The sequence below is a fragment of the Phalacrocorax carbo genome, chromosome 13, assembly GCF_963921805.1.
Source record: "Phalacrocorax carbo chromosome 13, bPhaCar2.1, whole genome shotgun sequence".
NCBI classification, from domain to species: Eukaryota; Metazoa; Chordata; class Aves; order Suliformes; family Phalacrocoracidae; genus Phalacrocorax; species Phalacrocorax carbo.
The window spans coordinates 6,732,473-6,756,899 of record NC_087525.1 but is presented as its reverse complement, the minus strand read 5'-3'; the positions used below and the strand labels follow the sequence as shown (position 1 = coordinate 6,756,899).

At 36.7% G+C, this 24,427-nt stretch overlaps 1 protein-coding gene across 6 annotated transcripts in view; it reads right to left on the bottom strand.

Moving 5' to 3' along the window:
- The window catches only part of CTNNA3 (catenin alpha 3), a 556,373-nt gene that overhangs the window by 150,844 nt on the left and 381,102 nt on the right, over window positions 1–24,427 (bottom strand). For all 6 annotated transcript variants that reach the window (XM_064464726.1, XM_064464725.1, XM_064464727.1 and 3 more), the window contains one exon: window positions 15,187–15,343. In XM_064464726.1, coding sequence (XP_064320796.1) covers window positions 15,187–15,343 — 157 coding nt within the window. The remainder of the gene's footprint in view (window positions 1–15,186; window positions 15,344–24,427) is intronic.

The window sequence follows — 24,427 nt, the reverse complement described above, 5'->3', positions numbered from 1 at the left end:
GGCAAGGGTATGGGTATCAAAGGGAGGTAGGACACAACATTAGATTTTCAGTTAAAACAAAATGGATACAGTGAGCATCAACAAATTTCCAGGAACAGGGCATTCCTCTGAAGGAAACTGAAAACAAATTGTTGAACTACTAGTTGTGACATGTAACATATCAAGTTGTATTAACCTTGACAACAGAGTAAGGAAAATTGATTACTATGGTGATATCTTTTAAGGCGTTCGGTAGGAATCAGGGGAAACAGAAATATATATCCATTGGGCAAACTGGTAGGAACTTCCATATAAAACAGAACAGAGAGAGAGCGCTGAATATGATGTAATTAAGAAGAGTCAAAATAGCTTTGTAGAGTAGAAAGCCATGTTTCAAAAACTGGAGATTTTTAAAGACACCAGCGAACAGTGGGATAAGCGATTCATTCTATAACTATAGACTGGATTTCCAAAAGGCTTTCAAAATGGTCTTGCAACTACTATTCCTGGACAACTCTGAGATGCCATGGTATCTGATGACAGACTTTCCTAGGTGTTACTTACTCCTTACAAAACACAAAACAAGGGACAGAAACAAGCAGACAGTTTTCACAATTATGTAAGCCAGTGGTTCCACAGGGACTGGCTCTGAAATGGTGTGATTCAGTACTTCCAGAAATAATATAAAATGAGAGTACTGAAGTAACAAAGGAGGCAACTATTGTGTCTTTTCTCATTTAGGGTAGTCAAAGTTGACAACAAAGAACTGAAGATGGCTATCACAGTACCAAATGATCAGTCGATAAAACACACTCCATTTAATGTCAATAAACCCAAAATAATGTGTATAGCGAAAAAAATCCCTAAGTCCATAAAAAGTACTGAGATAGAAATTACTTACTGCTATTATGCATAGAAATTTCTGAAGTCAATTAAGAAAATTCTGGAAGCACACTAGTTCAATGATGATTAAATGGTAAACAGTGATAGGATTTCCCAGGGAAGACCTGACATTAAAGAAAAAAGGGGGTTACTTTGCCAGCATAATCTATGATATGTTTACATCTCAAATGCTGTGAACAGATCTTGTCCTTAGTTTCATCTAAAACATGTATTTCAATAAGCAGCAGGACTAAAACCAAAACACCCTACTTCTTCACAAAATACGTCTCTACATTGTTGAAATTACAGTTATATAATGTTACTGAAGACAAACAGGTTAAAAGAAAGAGCAGCAGACAGTAAAGGATATGCGTAGCAAGGGCAAAGTCATATGATGGCTTTGACAGAACTTTCAGGCGGATCATTAAACTGATGACTGATGAAAGCTATACAGCAGAAGCAAACTTTGCATCCTCAGTGACACATATATCAAGCCTTTAGTCTTGATCAAAAATGGAAAAATTCAAAGCCTTTTTCTTACACTCAGGTGAGAACCATGAAGAGGGAGCTTGACTGTTTTACCGTAGTGAATTCATACTTGTCCTGAAGCACATTATAGCTGGGCCAAACAAACTTGAGAAAAACAGTATTGAAAAACCCACTACGTAATTTACCTTCCTGTTTGAAAACCATTTCACTATAAATAAGTGCATACGTCTCTACTTAGATTCTTACATTTATTCTCTTTCAAAAAGCATTTTTTTTGCTATTACAGGTGCCAAAAAGCCAGCACAAACACACTGAATTTAATCTTACGTCTCTGAATAGCATCTTGGTTTTTTTCCCTAGCATCTTGGTTTTTTCCCTATCTCCATAGCTATGCTAAGAGTGAATCTATAATTGGCAATTTTTGCGATGCATTCATCTGTAAACATGCTACATAGACTGGAAAAACAGTAATAAACTGAAACAGAACTTTGAACCATTGATGGAAAACTAATTATATCAAGAGAGATAAGCGAGCCAGAAGTTTGAATCATTATCTTACTCCTTGCCCAAGTATTTACAGTATATTTTGCAGTTTACTTTGAGCGACTTCAACTGCCCAGATTGCCATCTTAATGACTGTAACTGACCAAAGTAATTTGAAACATAAGCCTTATCAAAATCTGAAATTTAATGCTATAAATACTTACAGACTGAGGTCTGGCTTTATGATTCGTTGTACCTGAGTTCTAGTCATCAAGTGTGTTTTTTTCAACATAATAGAAGATGTAGCCATGTTACAAGGTTAAAAGAAGGGTGATCTCAGCTTTCCAAACAAGCACCAGAGAGCATCTAAGATCTCTTAATCCCAGAGTCCCAATTGAGTAAACGTTTTTCAGTATCCATAAAGAAGAAATGGATGGTATTAGTAAATGGACATTAAAGTTATTCTTTGTAAGCTGTAATAAAAATGTTCTCCCATCCATAAATAACACATTTGGTTGTTGGGGTTTGAGGTTTTTTTTTGGTTGGTTGGTTTCATTTAAACTAAAAGCATTTCATAATAAACATCAGACCCTCTTTTGCATTCTAGAACATGAAAGACTTTCTAGTGTGATTACAGTTTACACAGCAGTTCCGCAAGAACCAGGACAAGGGCTTCCCCTTCCTCCAGGAAAAAAAACCCACTGTGATCCAAATCACAATCACAAAGCAACACACAGGAGGCACAGAACAACAAATTCCACTGCTTACCCATGAAACGGGCACTAAAACCAGTAGCTATGAGGCACCACTGAGGAAGAGGCCCTTCTGCACAGGCTTAAAGGATTCCCAACGTTGCCCAGCAGCAAAAACAAACCATGAGGGACAAGGAACAAGGTAGATTTTCCGTTGCAACAGAATCAACAGGCCCAAGATTTTGACTTGTGCTTACACGTGCACTTATGCAAATGAAGCAAGGTGTCTTTGTGCAGGTAAGTGGCATATAAACACAGCTACAGGTTGTGCAAGATTTTTAAATAAAACCTGCATGTGGAATTTAAAGGAAGGATACACATATTCCAACAGTGCAATGGCCTCTGCTGGCTTTGGCAAAGGAAGGAAAGTTTAGGTGAACACTAATCTAGCTATAATGGTAAGGACCTCTGATAGTCACAGGCCATCTCCGTAGATGGACTTCATTCTACTATGCAACATAGTAGAGTACTTTAAGCTAAAGAGAAACAGACTGACTTATTACATTTGATATGGCATGAACTTGTTGTATGCTTTTTATGACCTGTTGTTTTAAAAACTGGTATTCTATAAACAGCCTAGCTTTGTTTTCCTTTAGGATGTAATAAAAAAGCAACCATAGTTAATAAAAACAATCTCACCAAAGCTGAGTCCTGGGTTCATATAATACCCATCTGCTCAATTACAAGTCAAAGGTAAAAGCCCCATATATTGAGAGTAATTAAAAAGATGAGAGAGCTTTGCCCACAGTAATTCAATCACAAACATACAAATGCACAAACACACAATCAGTTCTGTAACTGCAGTGATGCAGGTCTTGAAGTGAACAGCCTTAACTATTATTCATGGCTTTGTTGAGTTCATAGTACTTAGTTATAGTACTACAATAGCAAAGTTACTGCAAATACATGAAGTTGCAAAGTTTAAGATGTTACAACAGACCTTATTCTCCCTACAATATATCTAAGTATTTGCTAGCAGATATAGGTAGTAAATAAGTAACTACTTCAGTAATGCTCCTTAAAATCTACTGGGTGGTCTCTATGCAAGCTGTTCTGCAGCGAAACTAAGATTTCACTCACTAGACTTGCTCCTGTAAGACAACAGTTGGTGCTCACAAATTTTTAAAATAAATTAAAATTTAAAAAAAGAGAGCCTAAGAGAAAGACATAACTTGAGGCAAAAGGCAAAACCTCCGAGACAAGAAAATAACATACTAATCTGGTTAGCCCAAATTACATCCAACACCCTGGATGTGGCTTAACCACAACTATGTATTTTGGCAAAGAACAAGTGACTAGTAAAACATAAAAAGTTCTGCCTGGATAAGTACCTGAACTGCAATAACCTCAGACTCACACCTTCCTTAACACAGGCTTAGCGTTGGTGTTCAGAAAGATGAAAGCTAACATACATTCCTAAATCACTGAATAAAACCACAACAGAATAAAGTGCATCTGAAAAAAACGCAGTGATGTCATACACTGTTTCTGTTTGCAAGTGGTTTCACTAAATTAGCAGACAAAGCCGTAGAGTTTTACAGCCTACCCATAATGTACTAGAACGTTGCAGAAGTTTTTTTTTTTTAAATGAGAATGGGAGTGTAGGGAAGAAGCAGATTCTAAAAGTTCTAGAAGATAAACTTCAAAAGAAAGATTATTTTGGGGTGGCAGGGGAAGGAAATGCGATTTTTTTCTGTGGAAATGCACAGTACTAGAGAACTGAGGAGATTTAGGAATAAAATGAGAAGAAATCACATATAAATGGTTTCTGAACCTTGAAACGCTACAACATTGGCTATAACCTTTCAGAATTTTTAACTGAGTTTCAGTAGTTGGCATTAAATAAATGTCCCAGCATATCTAAAACTTCCAGTGGAATATAAGAAGAATTAGTAAGGATGAACAGGATTTTAGAGTTGGAGTAGTGTTTTTTCAAAAGGCATCTAGACAATGTAGGGATCGTCTTCCACTGAACTTTCAAAACACACTCAGCATTTCTGAATGTTCTACCGTTTCCCTCTCTCTTTACACATAGACAATAACCTTAATTATAAATGATACCTCTACAAAGAGCTCTCGCCATGTCTAGGCTCATACCTGTAGCAATTTTTCACATGTAAAAATCCCAGATGATCATCAAAGCAGAGATCAGAAGCAAGAATTCAATAAATAGGTCATTAATTTCCAAAACTTTTGGCAAGGTTAGTATCACCATTCAGCAACACTGATGACATCAGTATACTGCAATAACTAGTTCTGTAAGTTAAGGGTTTGTAGAGGATAAAAATACTAGGTCTAAGACATAAGCAGCATTCTCTAGTAATGGTGGGAAGAGCACAAAAATACAGTCTGTTTCCAGACACAGGTTTAGTGCAGTGAAGGACAGATCATGCCATAAGAATTAGAACATGATTACATGTTCTAGAACGTGATAAAATTAGAATTCTGACAGGAAGCCACGATATACAAAGAGCTGAAAACCTATCTTATCTAATATCCACTCTCCTTCCAGTTGTCTCCTGTCCAAAACTTGTCACTCAGTTCAAACCATTGGGGCAGCAAACAGTTCTTTTTACCACCCAAACCTTCTGGCAATTAACCTGGGGAAAACAACATCGGTTATTACATAAACGAAAATCAACACGCCTCAAACACTCCAGAGGAAAGAAGTAAGCACAAGACAATTTAAGAACCTGCAAATGAATATCCATCAGAAATGAACACCGTGAACAGGCAAGTTGTTTTCCCTTATATTAGCTAACTTGTTATTGTACAAATGTTTTTCTACTGCATGACCAACTTATTTATGGGACTCCATTATTTAACGATTCCTGCTATTATGATATAACTGATAGATATCCAAAAATTAAGAAATCATTCAATGTCACTCCATCACAACGTGACCCCAAACACAAAGAATAAACTATATTTTAATACCTCCTTCCCTCTCACTCCTCAAATCCATCAGCAGAAGAGTGCCTGAACCTGGCACAATGACTGCAATTTTCATTTGGATGACAATTTCAATGCTGGTCTTGATGACCAGTGTGAGTCATCACACAGATCCTAAAAGAACCATGACCTCTGGTTAGCAGACAGAATGCACATAGCAGGGCAGGGTGAATTATGTTAATTATCTCTCGTGCTCAGCATCCTTCTCTCTCAAAATGTCATAAATTAATATAAGTTAAACCCTGAGCTATTTTTCCCCTGAAGTTTGCTGCTTCTGTTTCAAGCAAGAAAAAAGGGGTTTATACTAAAAAACAAAGCTTTCAAATGTAACAGAAAGACATTAACACCCCCTTCACATCTTGGCCTGCTTCCATCCTCAGACTGTAACGGCAAGTATAAATTATTGTTTCAGATTTTTGAGGTCCCAGAAAAAAAAAGAAAAAAGCAGCACTGCATAGACTATGACACAATCCTGGATAAATTAATATGATAAGATTAAAAGAACAGACAGCGTAAAGTTATTTCATAAGAATACCTATATACAGAATGTCACGCTGGATAATGAAGAACAATGGTTCAACAGCAGAGTAACTACTATAGGGCAGAAATAATGAAGAATGTGTGATATTCAGAGAATATTATGAAAATTGGAAATGTAGTTGCATATAATTGTGTGGTAGGGATGTGAAAGGTCAGAGGAACTAGAAGATAGCTTTTTTTTTTTTTTAAATGACTGATTCAAAGTAATTTTGGTGAAGTATAGGAAAGACCTGCTTTTATTGTATGAGATCGGTTAATGCTAGGGATCTTCCTCAGATTTGAAATAACAAACTTTGAAAGTTATTAGAAACCTAACTACAAAACAGAAATACATCAGACTGGTAGATCAAGAGGAGAATTAATAAAATTTTACGTTATTCTAATCTCAACAATCTTTTTTTGTATTCAGGAGAGAAAGACTGAATCATCCAGAAGAACAAGCGATGCTCTCCCAAATCTCTCTGAATGAGTTTATCTCTGACAACTGAGTACAGAAGGAAAAAAGGAGATTAAATTAAGTTTAAGAAGTGCATTCAGCTGTAGATGGAAGAATAAATGCTCATCAGGTTTTGTCAAAAAATTTTAAAATATAGTTCTTTCTGTTACGAACAGAGGTTATGATTCACAACAAACGCTGGCTTGATTTTAGTTCAGGGAGTACTATATGGAAAGACTACGACTCCATAACTTAAGTTCTCTTAAGGGTAAACTGTGGTAAGATTAACCGAACTGCTTAGTGAAATCAACTGTGCTCACGAGTCTAGGGGAATGAGGGAGGAAAGAACTGTACCAAACTTAAATCAGCAAACTTCTGCAACCAATCATGCAACAGAAATTAACAGAAAGCCTACAGGGAAGACAAACAATGCAGGCAGAGATAGAGTTGAGGCACAAAAGTCCATCTCACACAGCTCTTCCAAAGGAAAATCGCACTTACAAACCACACCAGCTTAGAGAAGAAAATTACCAAACAGAAATTGAGCTGCTGCGAAACTCAGTCAACAATGACTCTACTGATCCAAGAGCTTTCTGCCAGAGACCTCTTCTAAAAGTTTCCCACAACTCTGTTGTAGTACTACACAGAACTAATAAAGCACTGGTTTTTTTTCCCCCATGACAGTGCTTCAGCAATACCAGTCTAGAAGGGGAAAGATAATTACATGGGCATTTCAGGACTTCCAAAATTATATGCATTTCAGTACAAACAGGTGACTACATTCTTAAGTAAGGAGGCAGCCTACTTTTTCTGAAGCAAATTCTCAAACCTCAATATATGGTCAAAATATTTTGAAATATGTTGTTACATAAATAACAAAGTTTTTGCTTTCCATCTACTTAAATATTTATTTAATGTACAGAAATACTTGAAAACAAAGATAGCTTTACAGTAATGCTGCTTGCAGTTAGTTTTTTATCAAATAATGGTGCGCCCTGTAATCTTCAGTTGCTTAGTTTAGTAAATAATTTTAAGTAAATAATTACAAATTAAATTCTTATGTAAAGCCTCTTCCGTTATAAGAAAGGGTATGCTTTCTGACATATAAATTATAGTCTTCACCACAACACAGCTACTGCATTACTAAGGGCATCCAGCCAGGAAGTCCTAACCTCAGTCAGTATCATCAGCTTAGAAAAGCCACGCAATCATTCACAGAGCTCAAATACATGTAGTTATGTGTAAGTGCATATGCGTGCATGTGCATGTGTGTATGTAGCCAGGAACCTAGATATGGATGTATACATACGTACACTTTTTCTAATGCATTTTAGTAGTGTGGTATTTTAGACTTTAAAAAGGCACAGAGCTCCCCTTTACTTCTCAAAGAATATGTATACAACTGAAAAATTAAAAATGAAAAAAATCTTCTTTAAAGACCTACGTAATTTAGTAATTACTTTCCATTATTATAAGCAGCATATTATCGGTATTTTCCATAGCTATGAAAATATCTGTATATGAAATAAATCTCTTTCCAAAGTACAGATAACATACCTTAGTATTATTTTGTCAACTTTTATACACTCCTAAAAACCTATGAGAATACATTTACATTAATCTACTCTTAGTTGTGTTGACTCCGATCAACTGTATTCTTCTTTCAGTGATGCAACTGAGAGAAGGGATTCATCAAGTAGACTTTCTAATATATTATTGCAGTAAATGAGTACTACTTAAGCGTTGCATTGCTTTAAATTTGCTGTACGTTAAGAGTTAAGACCAAAGAAAAAACAAGATTTGGATCATGTCTAACCGAAGTTTCAAATGAATTTTCTGTAGGAAATTGGAAGTTTGACCTGCTCTGTGCAACATGCTTTAGTAGATAATCTCCCGAGTTCTCTTCTCATGCCTTTTCTTCTTTCATTCTATTCTTCTATTTTGCCATTTTGTACATGCTACTCGGCATGTTAATAAAGTTCATCTGACACCCTGTTTCCTATTCAACTATTAAAGATCTCTTCCAACTGTAGAAACTGCAGTAGCAGCAGGGTCTTCAGATCTGAAACTATAATGTTAGGAAAGAAGTGAAGCTGCATATTTCACAGAATCACTTAGGTTGGAAAAGACCTTTAAGATCATAGACTCCAACCACTAATCTAACACTGCCAACTCCACCACTAAACCATGTCCCTAAGTACCACATATACACGTCTCTTAAATACCTCCACTGATGGTGACCCAACCCCTTCCTGGGCAGCCTGTTCCAATGCCTGACCACTCTTTCAGGGAAGGCATTTCTCCTAATATCCAATCTAAACCTCCCCTGATGCACCTTGAGGACATTTCTTCTCGTCCTATCACTCATTACTAGGGAGAAGAGACCAACACCCACCTCACTACAGCCTCCTTTAAAAGTAGTTGTAGAGAGCGATAAGGTCTCCCCTCAGCCTCCTCTTCTCCAGGATTAACACCCACAGCTCCCTCAGCCGCTCCTTAAATACTTGTTCTCCAGACCCTTCACGAGCTTCATTGCCCTTCTCTGGACACGCTCCAGGACCTCAATGTCCCTCTTAAAAACTGAACACAGGATTCAAGGTGCGGCCTCACCAGTGCAGAGCACAGGGCCACTGTCACTGCCCTGCTCCTGCTGGCCACACTATTGCTGACACAAGCCCAGGTGCTGTTGACCTCCTTGGCCACCTGGGCACACTGCTAGCTCATGCTCAGCCTACTGTGAACCTGCACTAACAGGTCCCTCTCCACCGCACAGCTTTCCAGTCACTCTCCCCAAGCCCATAGCATTTGCTCCCTGTTATCAGTAAATTACTTCCTTAGAAATGGGCCTTTGGAGAAAAGACATAAGGTAAGTTTCTTTCTTTCTGTTTATTTTTGCAATTGTTAAACTAAGGAAGGTTCACTGAAATTAAACAAAAGCTACAAGTAAAAGCAACAAAAAAGTGGTCCCTTAGCTCTTGTTTTTGTTGGGGCTATAAAACCATTTGCACCCAGAATAACTGCCTTCTGCAACAGTTTATGATAACATCCTACCTTTTGCTCTTTCCAACAATTAAAAGTAGTTTCTGATGGCACAGGTTTACATTAAAAGGCAACTTCTGTTCTAACCCTGTGGTATCTCACTGTTTCCCATTATGCTTGGAAAGACTTAACATATTCTTACATTCAAAGACAAGGATTAAGAAACCGGAAACAAAATTCTAGCCTGCACAATTTCATATTTTTAGAGAATTCCTTGCACACTCCACATTTGGAGCACGTTCTTCTCAACTCCATTCAGAGGGAGAGCCATGCAACGTTTCCCTGAATCTCCTCTGGAAGTCTGTACATGACACTGGAACAAGAGTGCAATAGGAAGGTGAACTATGACTCTTCTTCCTCTTGCCAGCAGTAACTGATTTGTGCCAGTCTTTCAGTTAAAAAATTATTCCCTTTTACCTACTCATCAAGTCAGCTTGATAATATTTAGTCCTATCACAGAACTTCCTGAGCAGTCTCTGAAGTCTTTCTCTATCTCTTCAAGACTCTTCTGTCCATCTTCTATAAGGAACTGAATTGTGGGGCACCCCTGTATACATCATAGCATATTCTTCTGTTCGCAATACTAAAAATGGCATCTTCCGCAGATTCTGCTGCAGATTGATCTGCAGATGTCCACATTTACCACAATCAATTTAGCAGCAGAAACTACATGGGGGAGTTACACAAATCCTTACCTGAGGTAAACATTTAAGTCATTCCACTCACTATCACTCCATTATGTAAATAGCAAGCAACAGAACTTCTGGTAGAGAAGCAACAAACTGGACATCAGACAAAACCATAATGACGTATTACCCATTATTTGGAATATATTTACCTTTAAAAAACCAACTCAATTAAAAGTGTTGATGAGATTACAAGAGACTAAATGCACTTCAGACAAAGTCTATTTTAAGGAGGTATTTGAAAGGGTAGAGAGTGGAGTCATCATTACATCGATAACAGAACAGGAAAGGGTCCGTGTTATTTGCATACAGTACATGAAGAGAAGGACGATTTATTCATACACAAGGAGGGATGAGAAAAGAGATGAACAAGGGAATGTTTTTATGAAAACATGAAACTTCAATTTTGGCAAAATTAGAGCTAATATAATAAGGATTTAACCATAATGATATTATAAATATGACAGACCAAAACTAAAACAGTATGGAAGGCTAGACAGAAGGTTCATTACGTGAAATAATCATAATTTGGGCAAGGACATTCAGAAGAGGACAGAAAAGCAGCACAGCTTCTGTCATTCAAGCTCTTCAACAAGACAAAAGAAAGGAAAAAGCACAGGTCCCGAGAATTTTGTATAAACAAACACACTTTTTATGCTTTTCTTACCTACATAGTCCTTGTAGAAGTTAACTTTTAAAGTAAAAGATATAACTCTTCTCTTACTCATTTTCTAACAATAATAATGTAAATATACGTAACAATTGCAATTAACATGCCACTGCAATTACACACCATCGTCAGGAGAGGAAAACGTACATACAAAGGAAGGAAATATTGACATTTCATATTTTCTATCTATATCCAAAAGCTTTATTCATTTATTTTTGAATAAAGTGTATTAAAATAACATGGAAGAATAAACAGTAGAAAATGAACATCATGAACTATGTTTTCACCCTAATTGTATCAGAAAAGAGACACAGAAGAGTTGGTTTACAAGAGCAGAGTAAAGGATAAAACTTAAGATTTACCAATATAAACAAAATTGCAAGCATATCAAAACTAGTTTCCTGGAAATCCATGCATCAAATGCAATAGCACATTTCAATTTACCTATATGAATCTAAAAACTTCATACAGTCATGATAAATGGCTGACAGTATTTTTTAAACTTGATGTCAGTGGGTTATAAAGATTAATACCCACATTCTTCCTTGCATAAATTAACTATCGAAAACTGACAGGCTGAAACTGATTCTGTGTTCTTAGGAGGTATATCAAATATATGAACAATGGTATCATCATTTATAATGTTTCATAATTGCAATGACATTTTTTACACAATTCATTAACTCTTGCTTTCCTTTATAAAGAACAGACCATCATTTAAACTGGCTATTTGCAATCAGACCTCTTTTTCACTTGTAAAGACCTGATTTCATCTCTTTTTGTCTTCCCTAGCGCTAGCTTTCCTTTGAACTCAGTATCACATACATAGAAAAAAAAAAAACCACAACTGAAAAATAAATCCAATTTCATGAGGATATGTGAATATGAAAAGGAGAGACCAATAGACTTCAGAAAATAAGAAAACCATTATTAGCACATACAATAAATTTCATATTAGTGCTTAAAAAAAGAAAACAAACCAAAACCTAAAACACCCAACCAAACAAAAACCAAGAACAAAAACCCCCCACCTTTCAAACGCTCAAAATTCACCCTTTTTGATCTGCCACAGAATTCTCCTTCCCTCAGTGCTTCATCAGAGAAATACATATAACACAACAGGAGAGAGAATTTTCCTGTACACATACGTTTTGTTTCAGCAATGCCACAAGTGGCTAGCAAAGAATCACAAGGAGATATTTTCACAGAGAGTTCTGTTCCTTCCCATCCTCTCAGCTATAGCTCCCTTTTTCAGCTTATTTTAAGGACAGAAACATAACACATCCTGTATCAAAGAAACATAGGGACTTGCTACACTTGCTACTGAGCTCTGTGCGAACTTTTTGCAGGGACATTAGTTGAAGTTATATTGTACCTTAAAAATGTCCATAGCAGAAACGCAGCTCTAAGTACTGAATTTACCCTCCAAGTTAGCAGTAACCCAGAATAACTCACATTAATAACTTCATTTTACAGAATGACTTGCCATCCAAGGCTCAGGTAACACTGCATGAAAAGCCAATACATAATGTAAACCACAAAATAGGTATTCCCAACTCTTACCTACTTAAAAATAATTTTTTTAATAAGCAATTCTGTTGCATGATTTAGAATTCTGAATCACCAGAATTACTAGGGAAGTTGTGTTTACTCAAAAAAGTGTACTATATTTTTTATTATGATTTTAACACTACAGGACTAATCACTTCCCTCACCCACCTGGAAGATGCGATCAGGGATGCAAACTCAGCCACTCAACTCAAATGTGAAGATCTGACACTCTGAGACCGCACAGTACCCATTTTGAATGACCAATGTTATTTTAAAACCATTTTTCCCACAATATGCCCATGTTGACATGTGCTGCAGAATACTATTTTATGTAGAAAACATAGATCCATTATACATCTATTCTCACATTCTTTTCATTGCAAATGTGACACAACGTACCTTATCTTTCCTAATTACCAAGTAATTTCTGAAAATGTTAGATACTGTCTTCTATTACACATTCAACTTTTCTATTTAGACAGAGCAATATATGAATGTTTTACTCCCTCAGAACACAGTAATGGTGCTAATATGCTGAGGAGTAGACTGAGAGTGGCTTTCACCATTCCTTATAATTAGGCTTATATTATATTAAGTAATATATATTATGATATACAACATACATTATTATATGTTTTTATATTTTATTAAGTATAATATGCATTTTATATAGTACTGGAATATATTAATTATACATAAGTCTCATAATACTATATATTATATCCTATAATTACTTCTTTGTACGCAAGCTAATTAAAAAACACAAAAAAAATCTTCCCAACGCAAGTAGGTGACACTTCCATAGGGGAACATCTACTCTGAAAATCACTTAAGAACAAGCATGAAACCTGAAGTTAAACAAATTAAATTAACATGTGCCAAAAGGTTCTGCCAAAGCTTACAGAAGATGCCCTACACATGGTTTAGAGCAAATATATGAATGTTTACTGTTTTGGACCTCACGATACATAGCCCTACACATCACTGCTGCTTAAGTTACAGTTTCTGCTTTTACTTCCTGTGAAATACTGTCAAACATTTGGCTGTGCTCAACCAAAGAATATAAACTACATCAAAAACCCAGGAGTCTACTGTGAAAAGAGCAGCTGCCCAATAAGAGATTTTTTTCTTCCCTCAATTATTATTGGAATTTCTATTCTTCAACACAAGGAAATTTTGAAAAAATATCTGTAATGTGCCATTTAAACGAATCACAGTTGTGTAATTACAAAGAAACCTTTAGCTCAATGAATTTGAAAGAATTTTAAAACTCATGAGATTTAATAGTAGGTTAAAGAGATTAATGTATTTAATTCATTGGACTTGTTTCTTCCCTTTGTTAACAGTTCTAGTAATACCTGCAGAAATTTCAGCTTCAGTCCAACAGGAGAGATTTGCAACCTCCCAGACCCTATATGCAAGAGGAAGGGTCATAATCGGCTTCAATTAAAGGCTAACTTACACAGGGCGGGGGATATTCCTCTGGTTATGTTTTTCTGTACTAAGATGCTGAGATGCATGCAGGAGAGTAGGTCAAGGAATAACCAACTTGCACTACTTGCAGTAAATTCTCCTACATTCAGTTCTAAACCACTTGCTAGGTATACCAAGTTGACTGCTATAAAGCAAGGACTTTCATGCTCTGAGGAAAAGCCAGTATCCAGATTCAGCAGACCCAGAAAAGGCCTGAACAGCCATCTCTGCTTACAGTTTTGGCACTGTAATATCCACATCCTGATCACAAGAAGGAAACACCACTCAATTACGGAAACTCCAGTCCAGCTGCTTCCAGTTACCTCAGTAAAGGTGATATTTTTGAACCAATGAATATCCAAGCTAAGTCCCCTTTCAGCTGTCTAAAACATGTCTAAACATGAGTCCACCCTCATGTTTAATGAGCAAAGAATAATTTGGGAAAACTAACTTAGTTCTGATTTCACGTACAATGGTTCCAAACCACTGATATCTGCAGAATTATTCCAGTTCTATATCGCAGCATAAACCAAATAATCCTAACAAATGGAATTCAGCCTAATGGGCATGCCCAGAGGAAAATGGGCAAATGCAGGGGCCCACTGCCCATTTTAATGGAGATGAGACAAATTTTTCCTTCCTGTCCATGTTACACTAACATAAGAGAAGTCGAAAAACTTAGAATTGGGATCTTTAAACAGCATCAAGTAAAACTCTCTTCTATCTTCAGTTTAAATGTTGAAGACACTCACTGCTTCAGTAAATACAGTTTACTACTATCAAAGGTCTCTTCACTGAAGAGATTTAGAAGTAGATTTTGTTTGACAAATATTTGTAACTGAAAAGTCTGGAAATGCTACAGTGCATCCCACAGTATTTGGAACACAGGATATCGTGAGATTCTCCTGGTTTATGTATATGCACACTGATATGACCTTCCTTTTCTAGAAGGAGACTTCTCACAGCTGCAGAGAAGATTTTTGAAACTTAGAGCTAAATGAACCTGTGAGGATGGATAAATGTACCTGCTGTAACATACCCATTGTGCTTCATGCACTTAGTTTGCTCAGGTAACTTCTACCCAGCTCTACACTGTGCAGAGTAGAAATATCTACTGTGCAGTGACATCTTAAACAGAAGCAAGAGCTTCACAAAACCTTACACAATCTAATCTTCCATTGGTTTCCTGTTGAAATGTTATGAAAATTTTTCAAAGCGTATAAAAGAATAATCAGAATCTGAAAATTATCATACCTGATACAGCAAGAAAATCATCAATACTTGTTATATCATCCACAGCTTCAGTAAGAACATGGATGTGATTCTCCCATGTACTCCTATACATCTCCATGTTGTTTTTCACAACTTGACTTTTTGGTCTGGCAGCAAGAGCTAAAGCAGCATTAATAACCTGTACCAAAAATAAACACAAAACCCAACATAGAAATAAATATGTTTTCAGAAATAAAATTTTATGCTTTACTTAATATCACAGAGCAGCATTTCTGCTCTCTAGCAAAAGCGTCGCTCAGCTTTTGTTTCTGTTCTGAGCAGGAATATCAGTGATATGTTGCTTAGACTAACTTCCATTTTAGCTTCATAAATTAGGAAGTAATGGAATAGGACAGTAAAAATCCCAGCAGTTTAGTTTTAGTTGGAGAATTCGTATTATTCCAGTTTGCAAGATATTAATACAAGGAAGTTTTACTTACGCACACTTAAGGCACACATGTAGCAGTACGACACATCACTTCAATTTTGAGTTCAAACGCTTTACCAACTGTTATCACAGAGTTTATTATGGTGTATCTTCACTGAAAGAAATATTATCAGCCCCTGTCATGTGAAAGTGGAAGGTTTTACCAGCACAACAGATATCTCTTTTAGGATCAGTTGCATAGCATGTAACACATACTATATAAAAGCAGCAGACTGATATTTCCAAATCAGTTAAGCCTAAAAATAGTAACTACATTTACATGAAGAAGGTAGATTCCATCTCTCCCAGGAAAGACTAACTGAAGATGGAAATATTGGATCCTAAAGTGATTACTTCTATAGATACCTCTTCAATCAATTAAATAGCTAGAGGGAGTTTTCCCTAATATGGCTCTGTTGATGTTATATCTATAAACATTATTTAAATTAAACTAATACATATCCCAGGTGGAAGCTGAACATTAACCTTACACTAACCTTGTTTCCCCTTCCCAATATTGCTTATTTACCAAGGGGAGAATGGTTTCAAGACAAAACACCACATAAAGCAAAAAATGGGAAGAATGAAAACAATATGCCACACTAGTCTTCAGTGCTGCCAGTGTACATTCATGAAACTTTCTTGTATATCATGCCACTGTAATCGAGTCATGGCACCAATGAATAAGAACTAGGAAATTCCTCATCGTATACCCAACGGATGTGTCTTTACAAGTATATCAATTCTCTTGAACCTTCTGGATCATAAACTGAATTTGTAATTTTTTTTGGTTTGTATTTTTACATATCACATAAACTTACACAGCTGGTGAAATCTAAATAATGACACTCACTGGTATTTGTGCACTCATAATGAAGGAACATACACAATTAGGCTTTCACAAGAATACTGCTGGGACTGAGTCTTTTCACTAATAATTTTGATACAGAAGAATAGACCAATGTTCTTATTACTTTACCAGGCCATCAGGGAAAGAGAGTATGCAACTACAATGAAAAGGAGGATAAGATTCCTTCACTAATACCACAAGTGATCTAAAAAAGTAGAATTCTGCCCCGTAAGTACAAATACAAAAGCATCCTATTCTCCAGCAAGAAAAAAAATCCCAATAGGCAAAACAAATTTACAATTGGAACCAAGTGGCCAGGTAGCAACAAAAATGCATCTGTATTTACAGTGCATCATCAATAATGCAAGTCCACCATGCCACCATACTCCAGATCTACAAAATCTGCAGCAAAAGCATTCATCAGCTGTATCATCTGGCAGCAGATCTGTCTTCATGGTGTACGATCCCACCCCTAAAAACAGGCACACCATTTATGTCTTGCATGAAAAACACAACCCCAAATCCCCACTCTCATTTACGTTTTTTTTAAATGCAATTGCCAGAAAACATATACGGTTAAAATACTGAGTGTGCAGAAGGTGCCTTACATTTTAGTTTGTATATAGCTAAAATAATAAAATTTATTATTTATCTGCAATGAAATGTAGGAGAGAATCACAGTCACTTCCAGGGAGATTAGAAGAGAGGCTCTCCCAAATGAATGTTGCGTGCAGCTTGGAGCACTGCTAAAATCACGCATTGTTTCTAACATCTGAAAAACAGTAATAGCACAGAAACACTGACATAGATGAAAGATCATTTACACATCATCAGAATGTAGACAATAAAAATGAGTCACCAGGGACTTTGAAGCCCTATTCAATGATACCAACAAAGGTGCGTATCTCCAAGGCAAAACTACCATAATAAACCCTCTGCCTACAATCCCACATGCGCTATTCATTTGCAGCACCACTGTGGAAACATACAGTTTCTTCCTCCAGACATTTATTTATGCTTGGAGAGCCAGTTGCTTCTGGCTTCTTAAATAAGTCAACACACTACTCAAGCTATTAAAGGTTTAAATTTCCATTTACATACACTACTGCTACTGACGCTTCTGAAGTACAGTTTTGGGATCTGTTTGTTTGCTTTTGGGGTTTTTTTGCAAAGAGTTAAAGCAGGGAATTTAAGAGCTTATTAGGGTTCATATTTACAAAGGTAAACGTTCAGCATTTCTACCTTTGGCGCTAAACATGGACTTTGAATAAATACTTCAAAGTAGGCAATAACACACTATGGTAAAGCCAGTCTCAACTGACTTCCGATTTCACCGATAATACAAGCTACTTCCCTCGTTTATTAATCAAATGCTTAAAATTCAAAAGGTGCCACCGTAAGCAGTTTATGAACTAGGCCTCAGATCATCTTTTCAATTTTGTTACCACATTTCTCAGGATCTGTGGAGATGGGAGTCCATTGCTTAAGGTTTCTATTGGCTTGAAGGTGCTTCAATAACAGGATAAAGCAGAAGTTTTTATTTGCTAAGACAACCTTATTTCCAATCTGTTAGGAACTTCAGACTGTAGCTATTCCGAGTGACTTGCTAAAACTAATTAAAAATCCCACACATGCACAGATGAGCAGACAAATTAAAGTAGGAAAGGGCCTGCACTAATACCCTTTCCTTCATCCCCTCTAAAACAGACTGAGCTTTCAGTTCCTGAACACTGTTCTCCCAGGTGTAGACCAGAGGCACAAGGCCTCTCTTCAATGCCTAATTTTAACTCCTAGACATGGAAAATGAGGAAGAAAACACGGTGGCTCAAGACCTACACACAGACTATGTTTTTAAAACAATTCTGCATTTGGTACTTTAGGAGTACCACTTCGGGTGACAGTATGTATAACATCCTTCAGCTCCTCACAGAAACTTCTGTGGAATGAAAGCAACCACACCAAGCTTCAGGCTCAGTGCCCAAACCTCTTTGGTTGAGAGACAATGCTGCCCGTGATGCCCTTTCTATATGAGCCATACTGATAAGCATTTACACTTATTACATTTACGTAATTCATCCTACTCTACCTTAGGCTCTGTTTTCACCAGCCAGAACAGAATACATCACGAGAAAAAGAAGAAAAAATTTGGTAACCATGCAGAACAAGAACTCATCATTTTTACAGTTCGGTGCTTATAACTATTCCAAAATTATACTCAGAAACGTAACAACAACAGGACAACGTCCATATACACAAATAAATGGGAGACAATTAAAAAGCAGAGGAGAAAAAGCTGAAGAGAATAATAAAATCAACATCCCCATTAAAATATATTCCAGGTTATCTTCCGATTTCTAAAAAAGGAAGAAAGTTCAAACTGCACATCTGTCCTGGAAAAAGCCATAAAAAGACTGCAAGATACCTTAATAGACAGTAATTGCTGGTACATTAGCAATGAGAATGCAACCTTCACCATTTTGGTCAGTCTATTACTGGCAATCCTTTATGTCACAGATTTGTTATTGGAAAGACTGTGTAGAAAGGACCAGTAGTACTGGTAGCGTATGTAAACTGTAGTATACAAGCGAGGCAATGTACAACAATTTTCAAATTCATAAAAGGTAGCTGCTAAGCAGGAGATATAAAACTGCAATCTCTGCCACCAGGAAGAGGTCAGGAAGCACTGGACAGAACTGTAGCAAGAGAGACGGTTTAGGTTTTTGTGTTGGTTTTGTACTGCTTGGTCAGGCTGTACTGCCTGACTGAAGGGACGATTAATATGCACAAAAAAAGGCTGCCTGGACAGACTCTACACTCTCTATCACTGGAGGTACTTAAGAGCAGGGTAGTGACAACATCAGCCAGGAATCTCTTAAATCTCTAAACAATGTAAGAGTTGATCCTGTATTGGTGGAAGAAAGAGAGGGAAAGTGGACTACACATGACATCAAAATGACATCAAAATTAAATGGTTTCCTGACTTGATAACAAAAATTTGTTATAGTACAGGAGAAGAGCAGAATACTGCCAGGAAGAAAAGGCATCACGGCTGGCATCAAACCAGCATCATCTACATACTGTAGGACATTTTTAAAACACTCAGGACGATTAATTTGTAAATAATATTTTTTCAATACTAACTGTAAACATTTGAAAATATTATAAATTACTAGTTAAGCCTCTCAATTGAGTACTTTTTGAGACGCATGTTTCAAGCAACCACCACATATTTCTATACAATTCATGAAATTTTTTTAAGATACAAAACACACTCAAAAAACAATTCACTGCCAACCCCTGTACATGCCAGGGATTTTACAATAAAGATTTTGAGCTTCTACCAGGTGGAGATCCAGCCCAAATTTTGTTTCTAGGATATGGATTGCATGGATCTGCAGCAGGCAGGAAGAAATACTACTCAGCTAACACAGAGGAGCAGATCTGCTCTGCCTTTGCTGCTCTGATCTCAGAACTGCTTCCTAAACCATACCGTGAGATGGGCAAACTTGCAAACAGCTTTCAGGAAGAATCTAACTGGGGTGCTTTCTCTCACACTGCTAGTGAGAAACATGCATAGGAGTCCCTGTGAAGCTCAGCTTTAGAGCACACAGACTTCTGCATGATTTGCAAGTATTAGGTCCCATCCTCTGTACACCTAGAAGTCTACAACATGAACTAGCAATAAATAATTGACAGCACTGGCTATATAACTATACCATTGTCTGCTGCCTAAAGGGTCCAGGAGATGGGCAAAGATGGAGGACAGTGTGGCCAAGTACCAGCACCCAATTAAATACCCTCTGAGCTTGTTAAACCGAAACAGAAACTGTGCATCTGGTCACATCTCGATATTCAACAATTCCATATGAGAAATTTTCTCTGGTTTCTTTATTTCAACATCAATACCAAAGAACAACTTTCCACATACAGTGTAATACATAAAAGTCCATTTATGTTTGGCTCTACAGCAGCTCCCCCAACACTCTCTTAAAAGTAAGAAATTTGCAGGAGTTGAAGCTTCACTGTTTTCATTCCTGTCGTGCTTGATCCAATTTCACAGGATCAGTTTTCTGAGCTAGGGGCTCAAAATTTCACCTCAATAATTCTTAGGTCACATTGCTCCTATTTCCATTCACCACACTAACTAAACAGTTTAGGTTTTAAAATGTGTCCATCAAGACTGAAATATTACACAAATAATTCCTAACTTTTCTGTTCAAGCCTGCAATAAGATATTATTCTGGTTGAATACAATGAAGTTTTTTTTCTTCACTTTCTTCTTTGTTTTGGTAGATTTATCAGGGATTGACTCTGGCAAAAATAACAATGAGACTGTATAAAAAGCTATTTCAGTATCAGAAGAACCATAAGATTTTTATCTTGCCAAACGCAGTAAAGAGGTAAACTGGTTGGGAAGAACCACCCAATCTGTTACCGAATGTAGTCAACTTTATTAAATGGGTGAATTTAGAAATCCAGTCGACTCCAGATATCTCTGGAAATAAAGTCCCAAAACCTTCACTAAATGCAAAAGAACTACAGTGCAGGCAGCCATCCTTATCCAACTGTACAGAGACTGCAGTGACACGCAGAACAAAGGACTCTAAGGCTACACAAGATCTGCAAGTCACCTAGTCTGCAGAAACCATAGAATTTACCTAAGGCTTCCCTTGTGAATTTTACTGCTAGAGGTTACATCAGTTACATTCTACATAAAGGCAGTTAAATCTGAATTAAATATTTCAGGTGACAATGTTCCTTATGGTTCCCAAGGTAAATTGTTCTAATGCTTCATATCCTATTAAGAAAAGATTTAATTCCACTTTGACTTGACGTGGCTTCCACAAGTGTGACAATACCTAGATTCCATAAAACAATTCAGCTCGATATTAATGAAAGTAAAATCCTGCCATAGCTACGTTGCAGAGCAGGATATAGGTCATGTGTCTTTGTTTTTGCCTGGGAACCACGTCAAGGTGACAGACCTAAAGGTTAAGCAAGGTTGCTAAAGCTGGGCTAAGCACACATGTACTATTATCTTTGTTCTACCTAGAACTGCCCCAATAGCCAAGATTCATTAAACTAGGAGCAGCAACCATGAACAGCTCATTTGTATAGACTTGTTAGTAGCTCCAAACCTGTAGTCATTACAGTCTTTGCTGGACATTTCCTGTATGACTGAAAAAGGGGGCATTCACAATCCTGGTGTTCATGTTGTAGAAGCCTATCCACCTCAGTTCCAATAGAAACAAAAACATCAAGCAAGAGGCAACTGCCACTTTTGCTCTTTCAAACAGTACAATACAATGCTGTTCATTAAGATCAGTCTCATGTTCTTTTTTTGAATAATATTTTCAGATTTCTTTTTTTACTTTATTTTAGAGAAATCAAACTTGACAAGAAGCTTTATCTGTTTTTTATTAAAGAATTATACGATGTATGTGTTTAAAACCCTTTTAAATACCTGAACATCATTAATATTTTTATGTTAATAACAAAAAATAACTAGGAATTTTAAAAAAAAAAGTGAAGTCACCAGTGGCACTCACATACAAAATCCCAAAATTCACAACACATATGATTTAGACTGGGATATTCTCAATACGGTCTAAGAAACTTGAAGAGATACATTATCACACAAGTAAAATTGAGTTTTAAGCCCTCTTTTCCTGTAAAAATAAGAAAAATCAAAAAAGAAAAAACACATACTTCACACCAGGGTACTCACATTGTTACCAACAAGAGACAAAGCTGAAAAAGTTTTAGCCAATTTCTCAGGCTTCATGGAGCTTAGCTTTTCTACCTCACTCCAATTATCATCTATGGCGTACATTTATCAGTAGCTCAACTGACCTCAAAAAACAATGAGAAAGAAACTAACCTGAAGTCACTGTTTCATCACTGCTTCCTGATCTAAAACAGGGTTAAGATTTGTTGCTAGTCAATTAAATATAGTTGTACTCTATCCTATTACAGCATATGTAGGCTGTTCTAATTCCATCATGATTTTTTCCTCAAATGTTGTCCCGAATGTTTTATTTCTACACTACAGATCTCACAGTTCAGGTAAACATTACTAGAAAGTTATTCTTCCTGCTCTACTGCTTGGGCATATGGCCAGTAGCTACATGAATAGTTTTCAGATATCTCCTTGCATTTCTCTGCATAAATTAGATGAGGAAAGCATTTATTATTACTACTTACACTGCAGTAACATACGTATGTCCTCATCAAGTACAAGAGAAACCATACTCTACACATTCCATTAAATGGAAGCCAGTCTCAAGAAGGTAACAGAACAAAAACAGATGATTACACAAGTTGAGGGAAGTTTGAGGATAGAGTGAAATGATAACAATAATATAATCCTACATACCTTCTACTAACTAGCTTCTGAACAGCTGATGACTAGATAAAAACACAATAAGCTAAAATGAGATTCGAGGCATACACAGTAGATGTAGCTGTCAGGGAGCTACTACTGTGCATAATGGGGGAAAATGAAAAAAGAAAAAAACCAAAACAACAAGAACCCCACAAAAAATCCACCTGGACAGTGTTCGTGGGGTAGTCTTATACTATGGGATAGTTATTCCTTTATTTTAGAAATAACAACTTGGAGGCCAACAGACACCTATCCTGTCACACAAGGGAGGAAAGCAATGTTCAGTGAGATGGTGCCTTAAGGTACGGATGAGTCATCCAGCTTACGGTCTGGAAAAGCAGACAACAGAAGAGTAAGAAGTACATAGCAGGGTTGGAGTAACATTACAAAAGAATACTTTTATCAGTGTTTTAATTAAATAAAACAAGGAAAGACGCAAGGGCAAAGGTCTGATACAGCAGTGACTACAGCACAAGAAAACTAGAAATTTCACAGAAATAAAATATAAGGCTATGGTGAATACTGAAAACTGTCAGTGTCTCTAACTAAATCAAGAAAAAGTCTTAATTAATTGATTGGGTTTTGTTTGGTGATTATCATCTTCTGCAGTTGAATAGGAGCTGGTTTCCCAGCTTTACATTCATCTGCACCTCCAGCAGATGAATTTCCAACAAAATTAAGTGGGCAGATCCATCAGCTTGACACAGTAACAGCAGAGCCACGTTCAGGCAAGTATTTCTCAAATATGCTAGAGAATTTTACCTCCAAGAAAAGAAGGGTCAATGGTTCCCTAGTGCTGGAATGTAAAAAACACGATCACACGGTCAAGTCCAGATGGGCACTCTGCTTGTTGCCTTCTCTAGTCTCACCAAACTGGCAAGCACAATAGTTTGTAAAGTTGGGATTTCTGAAGAACTGCTCATGTTCATGGAAGATGTAAAAAGCCACAAAGTTCTCTTAATTTGCTGTAGAGGCAATGTCTCCAAAATCTGATACATGATTGAGAACCCTGGCCCCAAACATTAAACCAACTCATGTTTTTTAGTATTAAAACTAAGCACGCATCATATATACATTAATATAATCTCCTATGAGAAGAATTATTTTGTGCCTTAATATTATAGGATAATTAAATGTAGTTGAAAACTAGTAGGTTTAACTGCCATCCTGCTGCCTGAAATACAGTAATAGGTCCATACTTGCTCCAGAGCAAAAGCTACCAGAAATTTCAGGTTCTGGCTGGTGTAATAAGTTTTGAGCTGAATGTACGCTGGAATTCCTTTGGAGTCAAAAGTAAAAAAAACGGTCTCCAATCATTTCTTCCCATGTATAGGATAGCATGCTCTACATTCATGTAAATAACCAGAAACTGAATTCAAAGCATCTGATTTGACCATGGAGTTTTGTTATTGGATGATGGAACTTTGTAGTTCTGTATTTTTATAGCTAAAGAAAGTATAATGGCATGGTCATATTCAAGGTACACAGTACATCAAATGTGTCATTTGATTCTGTCACTTCTAAAGATCAGAATGTATGTCTTTTTTTTAAAATCAGAACT